We start from the raw sequence: 18,977 nt of genomic DNA, 5'->3' as shown, positions 1-18,977 counted from the left end.
ACCCACCCGCAGGAGCAGGGTTCATGGTGTCTCGGCCCTTCTTGCCCTGCACACGGGGTGACACCCCATGATGTTTCCCAAGCTGCCTCCTGACCTTTTCTGCCCCTCCCTATCCTCCTTCCTTTTCCTGGAAAAGTCTTAAACTTTTTCAGAGCTAAAAGTCTGGAGAATAGGACTTGCCTGGTGGTCCAGAGGATGGGAACCCACCTGCCAATGCAGGAGACATGGGTTTAATCCCCGGTCCGGGAAGATTCCACATGCTGAGGAGCAACTAAAGCCCGTGGACCACAGCTACTGAACCCCTGTGCCCCACGTGCCATGCAATAGGCGTGGGGGGAGCTTGTGATGAGAGGCCCAAGCCCCGCAACCACAAAGAGTGGCCCCCACTCTCTGCAACTGGGGGGGGGCTTGCACAGAATAAAAAAGACCCAACACAATCAAAAATGAATATAGGGACTTCCTGGTGGTCCAGTGGCTGAGACTCCGTGCTCCCAATGCCAGGGGCCCAGGTTCCATCCCTGATCGGGGAACTAGATCCCACATGCCACAACTAAGAATTCACATGTCGTAGCTAAAGAACCTGAATGCTGCGACGAAGACGGAAGATCCTGCCACGCCGCAACTGAGACCAAGTACAGTCAAATAAATTAATAAAGATTTTTGAAAAATAAGTAAACATAAATAATGTTTTTAAAAAAGGATGCAATGATCTGTGGGGGGGAAAAAAAAAAGAGGAATCCACCTGCCAATGCAGGGGACATGAATCCAATCCCTGGTCTGGAAAGACTCCCCATGCTGTGGAGCAGCTAAGCCCATGTGCCACAACTTCTGAACCCACGAGACCCAGAATCGTGCAACAAGAGAAGCCGCCGCAATGAGAAGCCCGTGCACTCCAGCTAGAGAGTTAGCCCCCAACTGCTGCAACCAGAGAAATCCCACGCAGCAACGAAGACCCAGCACAGCCAAACAAACAAACATTTAAAGTCTGGAGAACATAAAGCTGGGGCCAAATCCTGCCCAGGGACCTCAAGAAGCAGAGCCCCTGTGGTGTCTGCTGGCTCACTGGGTGGGCGATGATGGGCTATCTACCTATGGCCTTTCAGGGTCCCACCTACTGCCTGTGTCAGGACACGCACCAAGTACGTGTCTGCACGAGACAGGCTGCCAAGTGGCAATTAGCCCAGGCACCTGCTGTGCACCTGACCACCACAGCATGCGCCAAGCCATTTACATATTGTTATTCAGACACCTGCCACAGAGCGTGTCAGGACCCAGGTCACGGGACCCAATCCAGGCACCCCACCACCAGCCCCCTCAGCAGCCGCCGGGTCCGTGCCCCGGCCCCTGCTCGGCTGTCGTGCTGTCTCTGCCGTACACAGCATTACTGCCCAGCAAGGTGAAGGGTGTTGGGGCCCCACCCAGTCCCATCTGAAGCAGTACCTCCACAGAGAGCACACTCCCAGGCTTGTGCCGGAACGGTGCGCTGGGGTCCTCGGGGTTGAGGGGCTGCAGGGTGGGGTCGGGCTCATAGGAGAAGGGCGTGGGGTTCAGGGTCGCAAAGTCAAAGACCAGGTTGTCAAGGATAAATTCCACACGGACCCAGGGGTCCTCGGGCAGGCCTGGGAGGGCCGGGGTGCGGCACATGATGAGCTGGGAAGAGTTCACGTGGCAAGGCTCCTCAAACTAGGGCAGAGGGAGGGAAGACGGGGAGGGACTGCTGAGAGCACATGCCGGGGGTGGGGGGGGGCAGCAACGAGGGGGCCACAGCCTCCACTGGTGCCCGCCCCCCACGGCTGTTCAGGGCTGAGCTGGGTGACGGCGAGCCCGGTGCAGGCAGGAGACGCCCATGGGGGTCTTACATGAAGGCCGCCACAGGACATGCCGGGGGAGCACGCTGTCTCTGGGACCACGCGGCGCCTCCGCTCAAGCCCCTGGCCCAGCCTTGATGCGCTCGTGGCCACGGTCACGCGGATTCTTGGTGTCTGTACCACATCTAAATTCTGGCCACAGACCCGGATCTCACGGCCTCCACTGAAAACACAGCCCGGGAACCACTTGTGGCTCATGGGAACCTCAGGCGCAGCCCAGGCCCCGATGTTAGGTCAGCCCCAACCCAAACCCAAAGAAGGGGGTGACCGAGGACCAGATGGTTAGATGGCATCACCAACTCAGGGGACATGAGTTCGAGCAAGCTCTGAGAGATGGTGAAGGACAGGGGAGCCTGGCGTGCTGCAGTCCATGGGGTCGCAAAGAGTCAGACACAACTGAGTGACTGAACAACGTACCCAAAGCCCCACGACCCCTCTCCCCACCAGCACCGTGGGTGTTGAAGCCCCTACCAGAGCCCTACAAAGCCCCATGGACTGGAGCCGCAAAGACCTCGCTGCCACATGCTACGCAGCCATGCCCTTGGCCCAGCACCTGAGGAAGCTCTTGGTGGGACTGGCAGACGTGACATTGGGGTCCGATGTGTACTCGAACTGGCTGTGCTGAAGCCTCCGCTCGGCGGCCCCAAACCACACAGCCACGGGGAGCGTGGCAGGCGTGGGGTGTGGGCTGGTCTCGCATTGCAGCTGCTCAGCCTGCTGCTCCAGCAGCCTGGGGAAGGGAGGGAGCAGTGGGAGGAGGGCCGGGCCAAAGCGGGCACCGGAGTGGGGAGGGGCATTGCAGGACACAGACCCGCTCGGGCCTCAGCTCACTCCCCTTCAGTGCTGACTGCAACCAGCACACGCCATCAGCCCTGCCCTCTAGCAACCCCGCATCAGGAGGGGCTGGCTGCTTCCTGACTCGGTCCCCGTCCCCCTTTCTCTTCTCCCCAGCAGGCCACCCCCTCCATCTTCTCCCCAGGGCACAAGGATGGTTGCAGGATGAGGAAGCTGCCCTCACAGGTGACAAGGCTGGTCGCCCACCACCACTCGGATGTCCTCCAGCCGCCCGGTCAGAAGCTTGGAGCCGTGCAGGGTGAGGCTGGTACCCCCAGCTCTGGGGCCTCGGGCTGGGAAGACGGACTGCACCTTGGGGTCCTGTGGGAAGGGGAAAGGGAGAAATAGTCAGGCCAGAGGCCAGAAACAGGGAGGCAGAGGGAGCCAGACGTAGACCAGAAGGCCCTAGGGTGGGGAGCCCCAAAGGCGAACCAGGGGGCTGGAAGGAGCCGCGTGAGGGGGTGGGGACCGGGCAGCCAGGCACCTGGTAGGCAAAGTCATGCTCTGAGACGCCGCGTCCTCTTCCTGGTACCTCCACCGTCACGGCGCCTGCCACCTCCTCCCTGCTGGCCCCGGTGATACACACGAGGCTGTGGGCACAGGACAAGCTGAGGTGCTGGGCCACACTGAGGACCCCTCAAACAGACCCGGCCGCCCCCTCCCTGGCCCACTACATCAGGTGGTCTCCCTGCTCCCGATACTGACAGATTCTCTTGCTTTGGAATGAATTCCTTAACAGCTTGCCAGGAGGCTCTGCCATCTAAGAATTAATATTCGTGGTTCGATCCTTCAAGTCCAACCCCAGACCTCCACTGACGAGAAGAATTTCTCTCTCTGTGGGGCACAGATTTACCAAGGGACCCTGTAATGCTGGGGGCAGGGGTGAGCTGAGAGTTGAGCGGACCTGACTGGTGACTTTCACCATGGCACACAGCACCAGTTACAAGGTGGTGATACCTTGGGACTTCCCTGGTGGTCTAGAGGTAAAGAATCTGCCTTGCAATGGAGGGGATGCCGGTTCGATCCCTGGTTGCGGAACTGAGATCTCACAAGTCTCAGAGCAACTAAACCCATGCACCGCAACTACAACAGTCCGTGAGTTCATGCACCACAATGAAAGATTCCCAACGCAGCTAAATAAATGTGCGTGTGTGTGTGTGTTAGCACTCAGTCATGTCCAAATCTTTGTGACCGCATGGACTGCAGCTCACCAGGCTCCTCTGACTATGGAATTCTCTAGGCAAGAATACTGGAGTGGGTTGCCATGACCTCCTCCAGGGATCTTCCCAACCCAGGGACCAAACCCACAATTCCGGCATTGCAGACAGATTCTTAACCATCTGAGTCACTAGCGAAGCCTGTATGTATGTGTGTATATATATACATATATTAAAAAAAAAAACACCAAGGTGATATAAACTCGACTCCCCCCAGAAAAACTTTTGAATGCCTCGAGTCAGGTCTGGGGTTGGACGTGAAGGGAAAGTGTTAGTTCTCAGCCAGGAAACAGAAGCTTGGGGCCAATCACTCTCCAGAATGAGAAGCCTGCAGTGGCTGGACTCTGACATCGTCATGGTCACTGCAAACACCCCCAGGGAAGAGAACCACCGAAGTGTAAACTCCCCGGGAGAGGCTTCCGTTGGAATGCATTTTGATCACTTTTTATGTCAGTTCAGAAATGACTTTAGTCTTATGGTTCTAGGATCATTAACAGTCACCCCAAGCTGTTAGTCATAGTACATTTAGTACGTTCCGGTGGCAAGGACAAGCTCTAGGAAAATCTTGTTGCAAATCAGACCACGGGGCCTACAGATGCAGACCTCTGCAGAAAGTGGGGGAGGTGGTCTGAGGATCTGCCCTGCGGGTTTTGGACCCACTCGCCAGGTAACCCTGACATCCAGTGGGTTGAGGACCTGCGGCTTAGAGATGTCTCCTTGGCCTCGTTCTGTGTGTGCTTCTGGGACCCTGTAACTATCAGCCTGTAAGCCACAGGCTCCGGGAAGGTGGCAGGGGTCCCGGAGCCTGACACTCAGCACGTGTGTCACAAGTCAACCTCCCCACTGAGGAGCCTGCCAGGGGCAGTGCTTGGGGAAGAAGTGCCAGAGGGCAGGAAGGTCAGCCCCAGAGCACAGCTGTCTGGGATCCAAGGCGCCTGTTGCCACAACTACGTCCATAGTCACTTGGAAAGCCAGCTAAGCACACCGAGGCTGAGCCGGGAAGCAGAGCCGCCTGTAAGCTCTGGGCAGGGACTGGGCTGCAGGCCAGGAAACTGCAGCTTCGTGCACCAAGCCAAGGCCTCCACAACAACTCCAGCCCTAAGATGCTATGACCAGAGCCAAGGGAAGCAGGGAGAGGGGCGCGCAGACGAGCCGCGGGTGCATGGCGCTCAGCCGAAAAGCCAGCTGCCTAGCCCACGGGGTGTCCCTTGCTCCTCCCAATGCAGCCCGCTCACCTGCTGGACACCTCGTAGTCCTGGGCATCCACAGCACAGGGCACTCCAGCCACTCTGACCGTGTCCTGCACGTCCTGCACGTGCTGGCCCAGGTTGGAGCCCCTGATGGTGACCCGGGTGCCGCCGTCTACAGGCCCAGTCAGTGGCTCCACCTGTTCCGGGACAGGGACTGGTCACCTGCACTCACCTGGTGAACCCCGGCAGCCTGGAGACAGCCCAGCCTCTTCCACCTCTCCACCCCATGAACCCACAGCAGCCCCACCCCCTCAAAGGGATGCGCCAGTACTTCAACTCACCGAGTGGATGACGGGTGCTGGGCACTGGGTGACCACAGCCTCAGCCTCGCCGCAGGCCTCCCGGGCCATGCACTGGGGACGCTCCCCCTTGCACCACACACAGCCATACTGGGGCAGGGCGGTTTGGCAGCGGCTGCAGTCCTCATGGCCCACAGAACAGTCATAAAGCACCACTGCGGGGTGGAGAGATGAGAGTGACAAGCAGGCCGGGAACAGCCCTGTTACCTCCAGCCAGTCCCCACAGCCCCAAGTGGCTCACCGTGTAGCCCATCCACGCTGTCCACACGCAGACGGCCGGCCCAGCGCAAGAACAGCCCCACACGGAGCTCTGGCTGCAGAGCCTCGTAGCTGAGCTAGAGAAACAGGAGTGGGGTCAGAGCCTGGGGTTAGGGGAGCCACTGGGCCTGGGGAGAGGGTAGCCAGAGAAAGGACCAAAGTGTCTGTTCCCTTTGTGGGAACATGAAGCTGAAAGTCATAGGTGGGGTACAGGATCCCCTGGGGCACAGGGTCAGAGGTCAGAGCTGGGGTACAGAACTCCCCGGGACACAGGGTCAGAGCTGAGGTACAGGATCCCCCAGGGCACAGGGTCACAGCAGAACCCATAGTGCACAGGGTCAGAGGTCAGAGTAGGACCCCCAGGCACAGGGTCAGAGGCCAGAGAACCCTCGGAGCACAGGGTCAGAGCTGAGGTACAGGATCCCCTGGGCACAGGGTCAGTGCAGAACCCCTGGGGCACAGGGTCAGAGGTCAAAGCTGGGGTACAGGACACCCTGGGGCACAGGGTCAGAACAGCCCTGGGGGACAGGGTCAGAGGTCAGAGCTGGGGTACCAGGACTCCCTCGGGGTCACATGGTCAGAGAGTGGGCTGGGCTGAGAGTGGTGCAGCCAGCGAGCTCGGTAGCCGACCTGCGGCCAGCCTGCAGCCAGTACCCAGGACTCGGGGGTGTACCTGGTGCGGCCGGCACGTGACGTGGCACCGGGTATCTGGAGGCGGCTCACACTCAACCCGGGCCTCAACCACCACCTCCCGGCCCTCCAGCTCCATCACACACTCGTGGTCTCCTGGGCTGTCCTGGGGGCAGAGGACACGGCGGTGGGGGCAGCCTCAGGAGCCGGGCCTGGTGAGCCCCACGGGGCCCCCAGCACGGTCCCCGGGCTGGGATCGAGACCTGAGGTCACGTTTTCCCTTCCTCCTTGGGACTTGTGTCAGGTTCACGCACAGCCAAGGAGGCCACTGCTTCCTCCTCTGCTAGCTCAGACAGTAAAGAATCTGCCTGCACTCCCGCCATGACAGCCACTGAAGAACAACAGCCTAGGCTCTGCGCTCCCCAGGGATGTGCGCCTCAACAAGGGCCGCAAGGCGGCCACGGACATGAGCAAGCCGAGGCTCTGCCCTCCCCGGGGCCATGGGCCTCAACACAGGCCGCAAGGCGGCCACAGACGCGAGCAAGCCGAGGCTCTGCACTCCCCGGGGCCGTGGGCCTCAACAAGGACCACAAGGGCCTCGGAGGCGAGCAAGCCGAGGCATGTTGCCGCCGCCGCAGGCGCCTCACCAAACACACCAAGTTCGTGCGGAACACGACCTGCGAGGCGTGCGGTTTCGCCCCTTATGAATGGTGGGCCAGAGAGCTGCTCACGGTCTCCAAGGACAAGGGGCCCCTCAAGTTGATCAAGAAAAGGGTGGGGACTCGCATCCATGCTAAGATGAAGAGAGGAGCTGAGCGACGTCCCAGCCACCATGAGGAAAGCGGCAGCCAAGAAGGACGGAAACTTTCCCCTCCGTGCACAGTAAACCTTTCCAGAAAAAGAGAAAAGGATCCGACTGCAATGCCATAGACCTAGGTTCAATCCCTGGGTGGGAAGATCCCCTGGAGAAGGAAATGGCAACCCACTCCAGTATTCTCGCCTGGGAAATTCCATGGACAAAGGAGAAGTCCACGGGGCTGCAAAGAGTCGGCCACGACTGAGTAACTCTCTCTCACACACACACACACACACACACACACACACACACACAGGAGGCCACAGTGACACCCCCACACGGGGCACACGCACCTGGAAGAGGCGCAGGTTCCGGCCCAGCAGTCGCACTTCTCGCCGCACGTGGACGGGCATCAGGCTGGAGCCCTGCACGCTCTCCACACAAGGGCAGGAGGCTGCCCCCCAGGTCACTTCCTCCTGCGGCCCCAAGCGCAAGGCAGTCTATGGCACCCACCCACCATCACAGCACCCCCTCCCCAGGCAGAACCCCAGGGGGCCTGGGTCAGTGCTGGGCGGCACACCCCACCCTCCACCCCATCCCTCGACGGCAGAATCACGAGATGGGCCCCCTTTCCCTCCCTTGAGGCCCCCTTCCTGGGCCGGGTCTCACCAGCTCCCCGAGCCCAGGGGTGTCGTACTGGTAGTCCAAGCTGGACAGGAGGATGAGCGGGGCGGGAGGGCCCTCGTGCTCAGCAGAGTCTCCATCACCTGAGAGGAGGCTGGAAGTGGACAAGGCGGGCGTATCACCCCCCGTCCACTCGTCCGCCTCGGGCAGCTCGCCGCCTTCTCTCATGAGCCAGTCCAGAGCGGGCTTCGTGGAGCCAGCGGCCCCTGGGAAAGTGGTGGCAGGGGAAGAGCCGGGGGGGTGGTCCCGGGGGCCCGCCAAGGGGGGGGCCTCAGGGCCAGGCTCCACAGGGGCGGGGGCCAGGGCTGCTGCCTCGGAGGGTAGTGGGTGCGAGGCTGGCTGGTCCTCGGGGGTGGCCAGGGGTCCTAAGGCCGAGGGAGTGAGCACGGTGGGTCCAGGCGTGCTCTGGGGGCTGGACGGGGCAGGAGGAGGGTCCCCAGGGAGAGGCCACTCTGTTGGAGCCGAGGCAGGGGTGGGGCCAGTTCCTGCCCATGGGCCCCAGGGGCTGAACCGGGAAGGCCTGGCCCCGGGGGGGGCATCGGAGGCTACGGAAGGAGTGTCCACAGGCAGGGTGTCAGGGGTGGGAGTGACCATGGCCTGGGGGGCTGTGGGTGGGAAGGAGGTGGGTGCATCTCGGGCAGGAGGGGCCGGGGAGAGAAGCGGGCTCTGGAGCGGGAGGCAGAGAGGGACAGGAAGGGACAGGAAGAGCCACTCAGCAGGCAGGCGCGGGAGCAGGCGGCAGGCAGGCAAAGGGTATGTTAAAAGGAAAGGAGACCAAGGAGAAGAGAGACAAAAACAGCCCATTAATTCTCCAGAGGGGATAGGAGGGGGTGGGGGGCAGGCTCTGGGGGCGTCTGCGCTGAGGCGGGCCGCAAGGCCCAGACCTCTCCTGCCTCTCAGCCGCTAACGGCCTCTCCCGAAACAGGTGGGATGCTGACAGCCATCCTCCAGGGAGCAGGTCCCACACGGCAGCTCAGGTGCTCATAACGGAGCACGGGGGCAGGCAGACACACAGGCCCAGGCCACCAGAGAAACCCTCACGAGGGGCACCCCTGTGCCCTGCCCCGCCCTCCCCCCCGGACCCAGCAAGGTGACGGGCTCACCTGTCGGCCGACCACCATGGGCCCGGCATCACACGAGGCCTTGTGCGTGCAGAGATGCTGCCAGACACACCAGTTACACCCCCAGTGGCTGCTCACGCAGGCCTGGCACCTGCACAGAGCACACTCATGGGGGCGCGGGGGCACCACGGGGCAGCCCAGGGTGGGGGGAGCACCGGGGGTCGGGGTGAGGAACTCACGGTGCCGACGGGCGGAGCAAGGTGACGGCCACGCAGTCGTAGAAGGACAGGGCAGCCTCAGCAATCATGACGGCGCCAAACCTGAGCTCCATGCTCACGGACACGTGGTCTGCAGAGAGGGGAGGGGCTGGGCTGAGAACAGGGGAGGGGCACACGGATCCCAAGACCACACCGGGTTTGGGATCAGCACTCCAAAGGTCAGGGACACAGTCCACAGAGTAGGAAAGAGGGACTTGAGAGGACCCGGGAGCAGATGGAGGATGCAGAGAAAGGTACCGCTTTGGCGTCCTTTGCCTGCATTCATACCTCATCCCCATCACACCCCTTGGAGCAAAATGGGAAGATGGCGGGGCTCCTTCTCTCACCCACCGGCTCCTCTTGGCAGCTCTGGGGCCTCGCTAGGGTCCGGGGAGGGGCACATCACCCCAGAATTGGTCAGCAGGGCGGGACTCTGGGATTCCCCGAAGTGGCAGGAGTAAGACTCCCCTGGCCACAGTGGGGGCAGGTCAGGTACCGACAAGAAAACCTGCCAAGAAAGGCCGGAACACCATTGGAGCCCCCGGGCAGCAGATCGGGCTCCGTGTACAGGCGCCTGCTGTGGGCAGGCACCTGCGGCCACCAGCCCCCAGGAGTCACAGGCGCCCTTCCCAGCCTGGGTTAGTAACAGGGCCCCGCCTGCTCTGGTCTTCACCTCCCTCCTCTCCTCACGGCTGATGTTGGCAGGACTCAGTGCTGCCACGCGCAGACATCCCAGCTCAGGATGGAAGCTCCACAGCCACCGCTCTGAGCCCCGGCCCCGAGAGCACTCGGAACGGCGACTGCACCTGGACAAGAAGGACCAGTGTCCACCTGTGACCCTCGGGGGCCACTGGCAGTTCACGGGGCAGGGATACATGCAATCCTAGGGACCTGGGCAAGATCCTCAAAGGGGCCATGACATGCCTGGCAAGTCAGGGTGGAGGATGAGACTGGCACATCCAGGGGTCAAAGGTGGAGAGTCAAGGGCCAAGGACTGGGAACCCCGGAGACAGGGCAAGTGGGTAGGAGCATTGCAAGCAGGAGGCTGGGGGTGGGGTGGGGATGATGGGCAGGGGCACTGACCTGCCGAGGAGCACACACCATCCACAGTATGGGTCCCTGTGAGCCAGGCAGGACACACAGTCCAGGTGCTGAGCACAGGAGGCCACGGGAACCTTGAGAAGCTACAGCAGCAAAGAAGACTTGAGGCCAGGGACCCAAGTGCCAGCAGCTCACCCACGTACGGGGCCCTGGTTCCCTCAAAGGCCCTCCCAGCAGCCACGCCCTCCCTGGCTGATGCCTGGAACTCACCGTGCTCTGGGTCATGACATACAGGTGCTTGAAGGCCCCATCAAAGACGAGGTCTCTGCTCACCGCAGACCCCTGCTGGACGATCTGGGTGGAGTATGGATGGCCATCGCTCCCTGGGCCCAAGTAGGCCTGAGATCAGAGACCACAGGGCCTGAGGCCCAAGGCCCACCCTGCTTGCCCCAGTAAAGCAATTTACAGGTAGAATCTCCTCCTAGGCAGTACAAGTCATTACCACCCAGCCCCGGGGTGGGAGTAGGGGTATCACGGGTAAACGCCATTCAGCCCCAGAAAGAGGAACACAGGTCATCTCCCCCAGCCTGGGGCCAGAGATACATAGTAGATCTCACATCGCAGCCCCAGGGGGTCCCAGGCATAGCTCTGCCCAGGCTGGGTCCCCAGCAGCCCGTCCCTTCCAGATCTGAGGCAGGGCCCAGTACCTCCTGTGGACTCACCCTATGCAGCTGCCCTTGACTGTCGCCCAGGAAAGCAATGGTGTGTCCATCTTCCACGGTGATCGCCACGGCTGTTAGCTGGACCCCCGGCCACTCCAGAACCGGCGTGGCTTCCAGGGGGACACGGCTGGCCATGGGGCTGGGTGTGTGGTCTGAGCCACAGGGATACGCATCCAGAGTGTCCTGCAGACAGCCAGAAGCCCAAGTTAAGCCCTCCCCAGATCCCCTCCATCCTCCCTAAACGACCCCATCACCTCTCCCAGCATCTCCGCCAGTCCTTGGCTCTCCCGTAGCCACATCCCTGGTCCTGCCTCAGTGGCTTCCTTCCACAGTCTACAGCAGCTCTATCACCTCCTGTGATCCCCCCATGTCTGGGGGCCCCCCTTTCTCCCATCCCTGGCCTAGGAGCTGCTTCCTCCAGTTCATGCACAAGACTTCCCCTGGACCAGTCTTCCGAAACTTCTTCCAGCCTGAATCCTTCTCTCCATGTCCACTAACCTGGGTCCCCTCCCACCTCTCACTGAGTCAGTCTCCCTATATGCAGCTTCTGCCCTTTTCATCCAACCTGCACGCATGCTAAGGCGCTTCCATCAGGTCCATCTCGTTGCGACCCCATGGACTGTAGTCTGCCAGGCTCCTCTGTCCATGGGACTTCCCAGGCAAGAATACTGGAGTGGGTTGCCATACCTCCTCCAGGACATCTTCCCCACCCAAGGATTGACCCTGCATCTCTTACGTCTCCTGCATTGGCAGGCAGATTCTTTACCACTAATGCCATCTGGGAAGTGTTCGCCCATCCTGAGACGAGAGCCAAACAAGTCTCAACACGCCTGAACCTCACTTGCCTCTCAAGAAACTTTAAACAATAGAGTCCAACCTCGCCACATTCTGGGTCCGTGCCCTGCACCCTAGACCCTCAGACACCCTCTCAGTCCACTTACACAAATGCCATCCCTTCGGTGCCAGATCCAAGCACAGCCCTGCACAGCTGGCTCTCTGCTCCCCCCGTACGCCACTCTCACTATAAGATATCCCTCCATCACCCAGACACAAAGCAATCACTTAACATCCGCTGACCTGACCAGTCAATGCCTCCCCAGTGGCCTCAGAGACAGGGAAGGGCTGGCCAGCGCCAGGACTTACCACGGGCAGCTGAGCACAGTCGGAGTTGACATCATACTCGATGTAGGCCACCTCCGCCCCGTCCTCCGCGCGGCCCTCCCGGGTGTAGCAGGCATCGCGGGTGCGATTAGCAAGGCGATCCACCTCATCCAGGGGGAAGGCACAGAGTGCTGATGCTCCAGTCATCCCGGCAGCTGCCGATGGGGGCCGGCCCACGGTTGGGGGAGCCGCAGAGGAAAAGGCCACGAAGAGCACCTCGCCCTGGGCCACCTCCGCAGACGCGGCCACGGCCGCAGCCTGGATGAGCCCATAGCGGCCCCCGTGACAGGCCAGGGGCAGCTCCACGTAGGAGTAGTAGTGCTGATCCCGGAGGCACACACGAGACACGTAGGCGCGGAAGGCTCGCGACTGAGCCTGCAGGTCCCGCCGAAGGAACAGGAAGTAGGCACTGGCCCCACGCGCGAAGGCGCTCACAAAGTGATGGCTGTACTCCGAGAGGCGGCCCACAGCGAGCTTGGCCGTCTCCTCGTAAGAGAAGGCGGCCTGGGGGTCTGGGGGCTGTAAGGCCCGGGTGGTGATGGGGGGGATGCCGCCCCCTACACCTCGGCTGGTGTAGCCTCGCCCCACAAACAGGAGGGGCTCCCCAGACGGGCCCTGGGCCACCAGTCCCACCGTGCTGACGGTGGGGTCATTGGCAGCCACATACTGGGTGTCCCCGGGCCGTTCCGGCCGCAGCAGCAGCTGCCCGAGCTGCCCCAGGCGCCTCTGCTCACAGACCCCCTGGTGCACGCTGCCGCACACCACCAGGGCCCCCGGGCTCACCAGGAGCAGCTGGTTCAGGTTGCTGGTGGGCTGCGCCTGGGGACACTCATCCGGCATCACGGGGGGCAGACAGTCCCTGCTGTCCAGCACGGGGCCAGTGGACACGGTGGCCTCCAGCTGCAGTTCGGGGCTAAGCTGGAACAAGAAGTTGGTGGCTCCGAGGTAGAGGGTGCCTGAGGTGGGGTCTCGAGCCAGGTGCTGCAAATGCGTACCGTTGGGGGTGAAAGCCGTCGGTGGCGGGGGCTGGAGGGCGAGGACCCACCCGGCCCAGAGCGCCTGGAGGAGGGCTAGGCCGAGGGCAGGCATGGTCACCTGGCAGGGAGACAGAGAGCGTGAGCAGGGCTCGGGGGGCCCCCTGAGCCCCGTGGGCCCACTGGTGGGAAACAGGGCTGTGACACTGGCAAGATGCCCCTCCCAACCCAGCGAGGGCCAGGCTGAGATGGCACCGCGCTTACAAGGACCACAGGACCGCACACTCACAAGGGCTCAGCAGACGCTGTCCTGGAAACGTCAACACTGCCTGTTTTCTGTAAGTATCACTCTCTTAGGAGACCGGCAACCCCCAGCCCTGACCTAGACTGCCTATTGTCAACACAGGGTCCAAGGGTGAGGAGCTAGAGAGGCAGAGATGCAGGAAACATCCTGCTCCTGGGGACCAGGGCCTGGAAGGGGCAGGAGAGCCAGGGGATGGGAAGGGACCCAGAACGCCCCTCTGCATGGATGTCAGTTTCCTGGGCAGGAAACGAGAGGGCGAGATCCCATGGGCCACCTGCATGTTAGGGCAGGGCAAGAAGTGGGTGAAGGGCCTTTCAGGCTAGGAATCCAGAAGGGTGATAAGCAGAGAACCAACAGACCAGAGAGATGAAGGGTCAAGGCTGCCATGGACAGGGCCTAAACGGCTGGACCACAGCTTGGAGAGTCCTGAGTAGAGGTGGGAGTCCCACACTTGGGTGTGAGGCCAGGCTCACCTGGCAGGGCCGGCTGGATCAGGAGACAACGGCATGCCCTGAGCGGGAGCCACCTAGCCGGGGAGAGAGCAGAGCATGGAGCTGGGGGCTGGGCAGTAGGCACGTGGGCCCCCCACCATGGAGGCAGCACAAAGGTACCCCTCCCCACTGCCCAGTCTGCTAGTGGAGCTGGGCCCAGCCTGGCCCTCGGCCACCAAACACATTCCACAGGGGACGCCTCCTCGGAGCCCATGGAGGGGGAGGGCAGCGGAACCAGGCATCCTCGGAGCCTGGGAAAGGGCAGCTATGGAGGAGCTGCGTGGCTGGTGGGCCCAGTCTGGCCCCCACTGTGGTCCTATTCCCCCCTACAGCCCGCCCTCAGCATCTCCCATCCTTGCCCTCTGCCCAAACTCTGCCCTCAGGATGCCCAGGTACATGCCCTGCTCACAGGCCCAGGCCAAGCCTTGCCCCAGGCTGCCACCAGCACATGAGCACCCTCATGTTTGGACACACCAAGAAGTATACACACCACCCACCCTGCATGCACACACCAACACCCAGACACATGGGCGTGAGCACACACCGGGATGCATGCACCCACCGCCTGTACATACAAGCCAGAGACACATACCCGGAAGCACACCCCACACAGGCACACTCACCCACCCACCCACCCAAGACACACACACCAGCAGCCACATCCAGACCCCACACAGACAGATCACACACACTTCCCTGGTTCGAGCCCTAAGTCCTCGAGGGCTCTGGAAGCCAGGCCATCATCTCTTGCTATTTCCTCTCCTGCAGGTCAGAGCAGAGTGGGAGGTGGAGGGGGTGGGGGCAGGGGTGGGGCGTCCTAGAGGAAGTCACTGATGAGTACCCCACATCCCCTGAAACTTCCCATACCTTGAGGGCCTGCTCTCCTCACAGACCCTCTCCCTGCAGACTCCACCTGAAGCCTGGGGAGACCAGGAAACCATGCCACCACCTTGCTAAAACCTGGCTGGTCTCCAGCCTGGAGCACCAGGGTAGGCAAAGCGCTGGGGACCGGCAGCGCATCCCAAGCTGTGAGATGTTCTCCCTGCTTGTTTGTGTCCAGGCCACATGGCCCGGCCCCTCCTGCCACCCGGCTGCCAGTCTGCCGGTGCACAGTGCTCCTCCGACAGCTTCCCAGGGTCCAGGTTGACTCCTCCCAGCCGAGGCCCCCCCAGCTGGGTGCTCCTGAGGCTGGCCCAGAGGGAGCAGGGCTGGGCGTAAGGCTTGCAGGAAGGTCCAGCGAGGAGCTGTGGCCACAGCCTGGCTGGGCACTGCTCCCAAAATAGCTTGGGGGTTTCCATTTTTAGTGTGCAGAGAACAGGACAGCTCTATGGGAGCGGGAACAAGGCAGCCACTGTTTGCCACCGAGGGGGCAGGGGGAGGGGGGCGGCAGGGAGAGCCGTGAACCCGGCGAGAAGCCCAGGACTATGGCAAGGCCAGGCTTCCCAGGAGCCCACCACCTTGTATCCAAGGCACAGTGGGGAAAGTTTCTTCCCCGGGGAAGATGGGGTCTGCCTGAGGATGGGCAAAGGCCGGCTGCTACACTCAGCTACTGCTCGGCCCCTCCCACCGCCTCCCTCCCAGGGACACGCCTTGGGCAGAGGGTCTGCCCCACCATTCGATTACAAACATTTGCTCAGCGCGGACTTCATGCCAGAGTTCTCCAGCCCTCAAGGGGCAGCCACCAAGGCACTCCCTACATGTAAAATCACAACTGGGTCGAGTGGCCCACAGGAAGCCAATGGGCAGGACCCAAACAGCTTCTGGCAAAGTCACATCGAAGGCTGGAGGCTGACCCCCGCTGGGGAAAGTGTCAGCCTTCTTCAATCACTGCCACGGGGCCGAGCCACCCTCGCCCTTCCCCACATACCACGGGTGGGAAGGAAAGAAGGGTGGTGACATTTTTCTCCTTATCGGTCACATATTTCACTTCACCTTGGTCACAGACAGCCTCTGGCCCCTCCAGTGCACCTCCTCCCACCTCAGAGGATGTCCCTCTCTCCAGCATCTTTGGAGGCACCCCCCGGGGCCCGGAGGATAAAGGTCAAGCCCTCCCATCCACACGCTCTCCTGCGGGATCCTTGCCAGGGCTCCCCCACACATGCTCTTCGTTCCTGCCAGGCCGAACTGCAGACTGCTCATCACACTCCCCCACGCTCACTCCCTATTACATGAGGTACCCAACCATCACCTCCCAGAGAAGCCCTCACTGTCCCCCAGGCTCCTGAGAAGCCCACCGCATGTGACTGGTGGGCATCCCCAGCCACCACCCTGGTGTACATTGCAGCTCTGCCTTGGGGTCTCTGAGCCTCAGATTTCCCATCTGGAGAATGGGAGGCAGGATTGCTCTGATCGTTCAACGTGATGCGGTGTGTGCCTGGCACGCGAGGCACCAACCAAGGCCACTTTTCTCCCTGTTTCACGCTCCTATCCTGAAATTCCTTAAAGGCAAAGAATGTGACTTCTAATTCAGAGGCCCCAGTAAGCGGGACAGACGTTAGCACGGAGCAGGTGCTCCTCAAATGTTAAAAAGAACCCTCATTTCACAGCCAATAAAACTCAGCCAGCAGGGGAGATGCGGAACCCACAACCCACTCCAAGCCACTCAGCTTCTCGAAGGACACAGTTGTCAGCCCCACTTTTATTAATGACTAGGCCAGAGCAGACTGAAAAGGGTGCTTTGGAGCTGGGCCTCCAGTTCCCAACTTATACAAATAAGATCTCTCCTCCACCCTCCACATCTCAAGCCCCAACTACAGTCAAAGCCTAGCTCTTCTGGGCCCCCCAACTCTGGACCAATTCAGCAGGACCCAAGGCTGCCTAACTTCTGCCTGCAAAGAACAACCAGTCTCCTGGACCTGGGGCTGTCCTGGCCAACCAAAAGGGCATATAAACTCTGCCCTTGAAACTGGGAGAGTGTTCCTATCCCAGCCCTCTTCACCGGAGTCGCCGGGATTGGTGTGAAACCGGCCTTTCCTTATGGCCTTCTCGCTGGGCTCCCAGGGTGCACCCAGAAGTTACTCATTGACAGCATCAGAGTGGAGAGTGCCTGCCCTGTTGTCTGTGTTGAGCCGGGGTAGGGGCGGGGTGGGGGGCACCATTTACCAGTGAGGACTCAACGAGCGCTCATCAATCACCCACCGTCTGGGTGCGGGGTGGGGGGCTCCCCCTCTGGGGGTGCGTGGCGGGGGGAATCCCAGTCTGCCTTTTGTCAGTCGCGCCGAGTACCGCCTGGAAGGGCTGTTACTGCGGAGGGGAAGCCTGGACCTCCCTGTTGCTCTTCCCCGACCCTCCTCCCTCCTCCCCGACCAGGGCAAGGACCCCCCCAGTGGTCCTGGGAGGGCGGGGAAGAGGCCGGCCGGTCCCCGGCTGAGGCGGCGGCGGCGAGGAGGGGGCGCGGAGGAGCGGCTCCACCTCCTCTGTCTCCCAATCGCGTTACAGGCGGAGCCGACAGAGTTTCCCTTCGCGCGGAGAAGTGTGGTCCCAACTCTCAGGATTGAAGCCGCCCACCACTCACCCCGGGCCGCGTCGGCCCGGCGGCATCGCGGCTCCAGGCCCGTCCACCCCGGGGACGCGTCGCCCCGGCCCCACCGCCCGGCCCCGGGCCCCGCACTCACCACCCGGCCGGGCCCCGCGGGACGAGCGCGCCGAGGCGGGCGCCGGCCGCTCCGGGTTCGGGATCTGCGCGCGCGGCGGCCTCCCCCGTCCCCTGCTCGCCACCCCCCCCCCCCGCTCCGCCACCTCCCGGAGGTGGGTCTGGCGGAGTCGCAGCTGTTACCCGGAGACCGAGGGGCGGAAAACTGCGCCCGCCGCCCGCCCCGCCCGCAGCGGCGCTGCCACCGCCGGGAACAAAGGAGACAAAGCCGCGTCGGCCGGGCCCGGCTCCGCTCCTTCCCCCCCCCCCCGCGCCCGCCGGGCCGCCCTCCCCCCGCCCGCAGCCCAGGCCAGGCCGGAAGCAGCCGGGAGAGCCGGGCGCGCGGCCCCGAGCCGCCCGGGACCCCGCATTCCAGCCCTCCCGGCTCTGCACTTGCCGAGGGCGGGGGACTCGACCCCTCGCTCGCTAGGGGGCGGACGGTGGGGGCAGGGGAGGGGAGAAGGGCTGCACCCCGGCGGTTGCCAAGGCAACGCGGATGGCGGCGGGAGGAGCGCGCAGAGCCGAGCCGCGGGACCTGCTGCCCCACCCGGCCCAGTCCCCGCCGGGCCTCACCTGCGCGCCTCGCTGGAGCCGAAATTGGGAGCCCTCCGGCACGGGAGGGGCCGGACGGCGGGGGCTGGGGGCTGGGGGTCGCGCTCTGCACCCCGACGTGTGGTGGTGCTTCGCCCGGACCTCCGCCTGCCTGCCTGCCAGCGCCCGGTGGGACTCACGCCCCTCACCTGCCCCGCCAACCACCGCCCCCGCTCTCCGGGGCCCCCGAGCTCCCTCTTACCTGCCCAGTACCTGGCTCCTGTGGCCATCCTCCTCCAACTTTCTTTACCTGAACTCCGGGGCGCCTGGTTTCTGCCCACCGGTCCTACTCCTGGGACTCTCAAACGGCCAAGCTCTCCTTCCGGCCCCCACCTCTGGCTGTGCGGGAAGAGCGCTGGCTTTGGGGTTGGGCCTGGGTTTGCGCCATCACTGAGCCAAGAAACCTGACCCCTGCCCCCTAAACACACATGCTTGTTTGCTCACCGTCAAGTGGAGGTGATGCCACACCTAGCCGGGCTGGGAGAGTTGGGCCCACCGCTGCAAACGTGCACAAGCTAGGGCGCATTTCCTCCCAAACCTGTACCTGGACCCGCCCCAAGCTGAGAAGCCGTGGGCAAGTCTAGACTCCCTCACCGGTAAATACGTCACCCTTCCAAAGGCACACCTGGGTTCTCTCCTGAGGCCCAGGTGTGCCCTCTGCAGGGCCCTTCAGGCTTGGCTCCCTGCAAACTCAGGAGCCAGCACTTGGTCCATCCTATTAGGACTTCCGCAGGGTTTTGGCTCTCAGCCACTGGGACAGCCGCCTGGGAGGCAAAATTGGTCACACACCCTGAAAGCTCCCAGGGCCTCTGCAAGGCTTGAGGGGGACCTCAATCAGGTTTACATCATCCACACTGGCTGCTGTGTAAAGAGCTAAACTTCAGGCACCCTCTTCCCACCTTCCACCC

General features: G+C 62.4%; 1 protein-coding gene across 5 annotated transcripts in view; it reads right to left on the bottom strand.

Moving 5' to 3' along the window:
* The window catches only part of PLXNB1 (plexin B1), a 28,951-nt gene extending 10,603 nt beyond the window's left edge, over positions 1-18,348 (bottom strand). For 2 of the 5 annotated variants that reach the window (XM_069562221.1, XM_069562226.1), the window contains exons 1-21: positions 18,272-18,348; positions 13,830-13,882; positions 12,061-13,173; positions 10,918-11,100; positions 10,466-10,594; positions 10,238-10,338; positions 9,828-9,960; positions 9,506-9,662; positions 9,137-9,245; positions 8,940-9,048; positions 7,822-8,502; positions 7,506-7,628; positions 6,400-6,522; positions 5,710-5,803; positions 5,451-5,623; positions 5,155-5,306; positions 3,187-3,292; positions 2,887-3,023; positions 2,422-2,598; positions 1,860-2,031; positions 1,441-1,683 (exon numbers count right to left, since the gene is read on the bottom strand). In XM_069562221.1, coding sequence (XP_069418322.1) covers positions 1,441-1,683; positions 1,860-2,031; positions 2,422-2,598; positions 2,887-3,023; positions 3,187-3,292; positions 5,155-5,306; positions 5,451-5,623; positions 5,710-5,803; positions 6,400-6,522; positions 7,506-7,628; positions 7,822-8,502; positions 8,940-9,048; positions 9,137-9,245; positions 9,506-9,662; positions 9,828-9,960; positions 10,238-10,338; positions 10,466-10,594; positions 10,918-11,100; positions 12,061-13,167 — 4,209 coding nt within the window. In that variant the 5' untranslated portion in view covers positions 13,168-13,173; positions 13,830-13,882; positions 18,272-18,348. Of the gene's footprint in view, positions 1-1,440; positions 1,684-1,859; positions 2,032-2,421; positions 2,599-2,886; positions 3,024-3,186; positions 3,293-5,154; positions 5,307-5,450; positions 5,624-5,709; positions 5,804-6,399; positions 6,523-7,505; positions 7,629-7,821; positions 8,503-8,939; positions 9,049-9,136; positions 9,246-9,505; positions 9,663-9,827; positions 9,961-10,237; positions 10,339-10,465; positions 10,595-10,917; positions 11,101-12,060; positions 13,174-13,715; positions 13,803-13,829; positions 13,916-17,461; positions 17,549-18,271 lie in introns of those variants that run through there. The other 3 variants (XM_069562224.1, XM_069562223.1, XM_069562225.1) reach the window with 3 other exon arrangements.
* Positions 18,349-18,977: the final 629 nt, after the last annotated feature.

Source organism: Ovis canadensis, chromosome 19 (genome assembly GCF_042477335.2).
Source record: "Ovis canadensis isolate MfBH-ARS-UI-01 breed Bighorn chromosome 19, ARS-UI_OviCan_v2, whole genome shotgun sequence".
Lineage (NCBI taxonomy): Eukaryota > Metazoa > Chordata > Mammalia > Artiodactyla > Bovidae > Ovis > Ovis canadensis.
The sequence above is the reverse complement of the archived record's forward strand: the minus strand, read 5'-3'. Positions and strand labels throughout refer to the sequence as shown.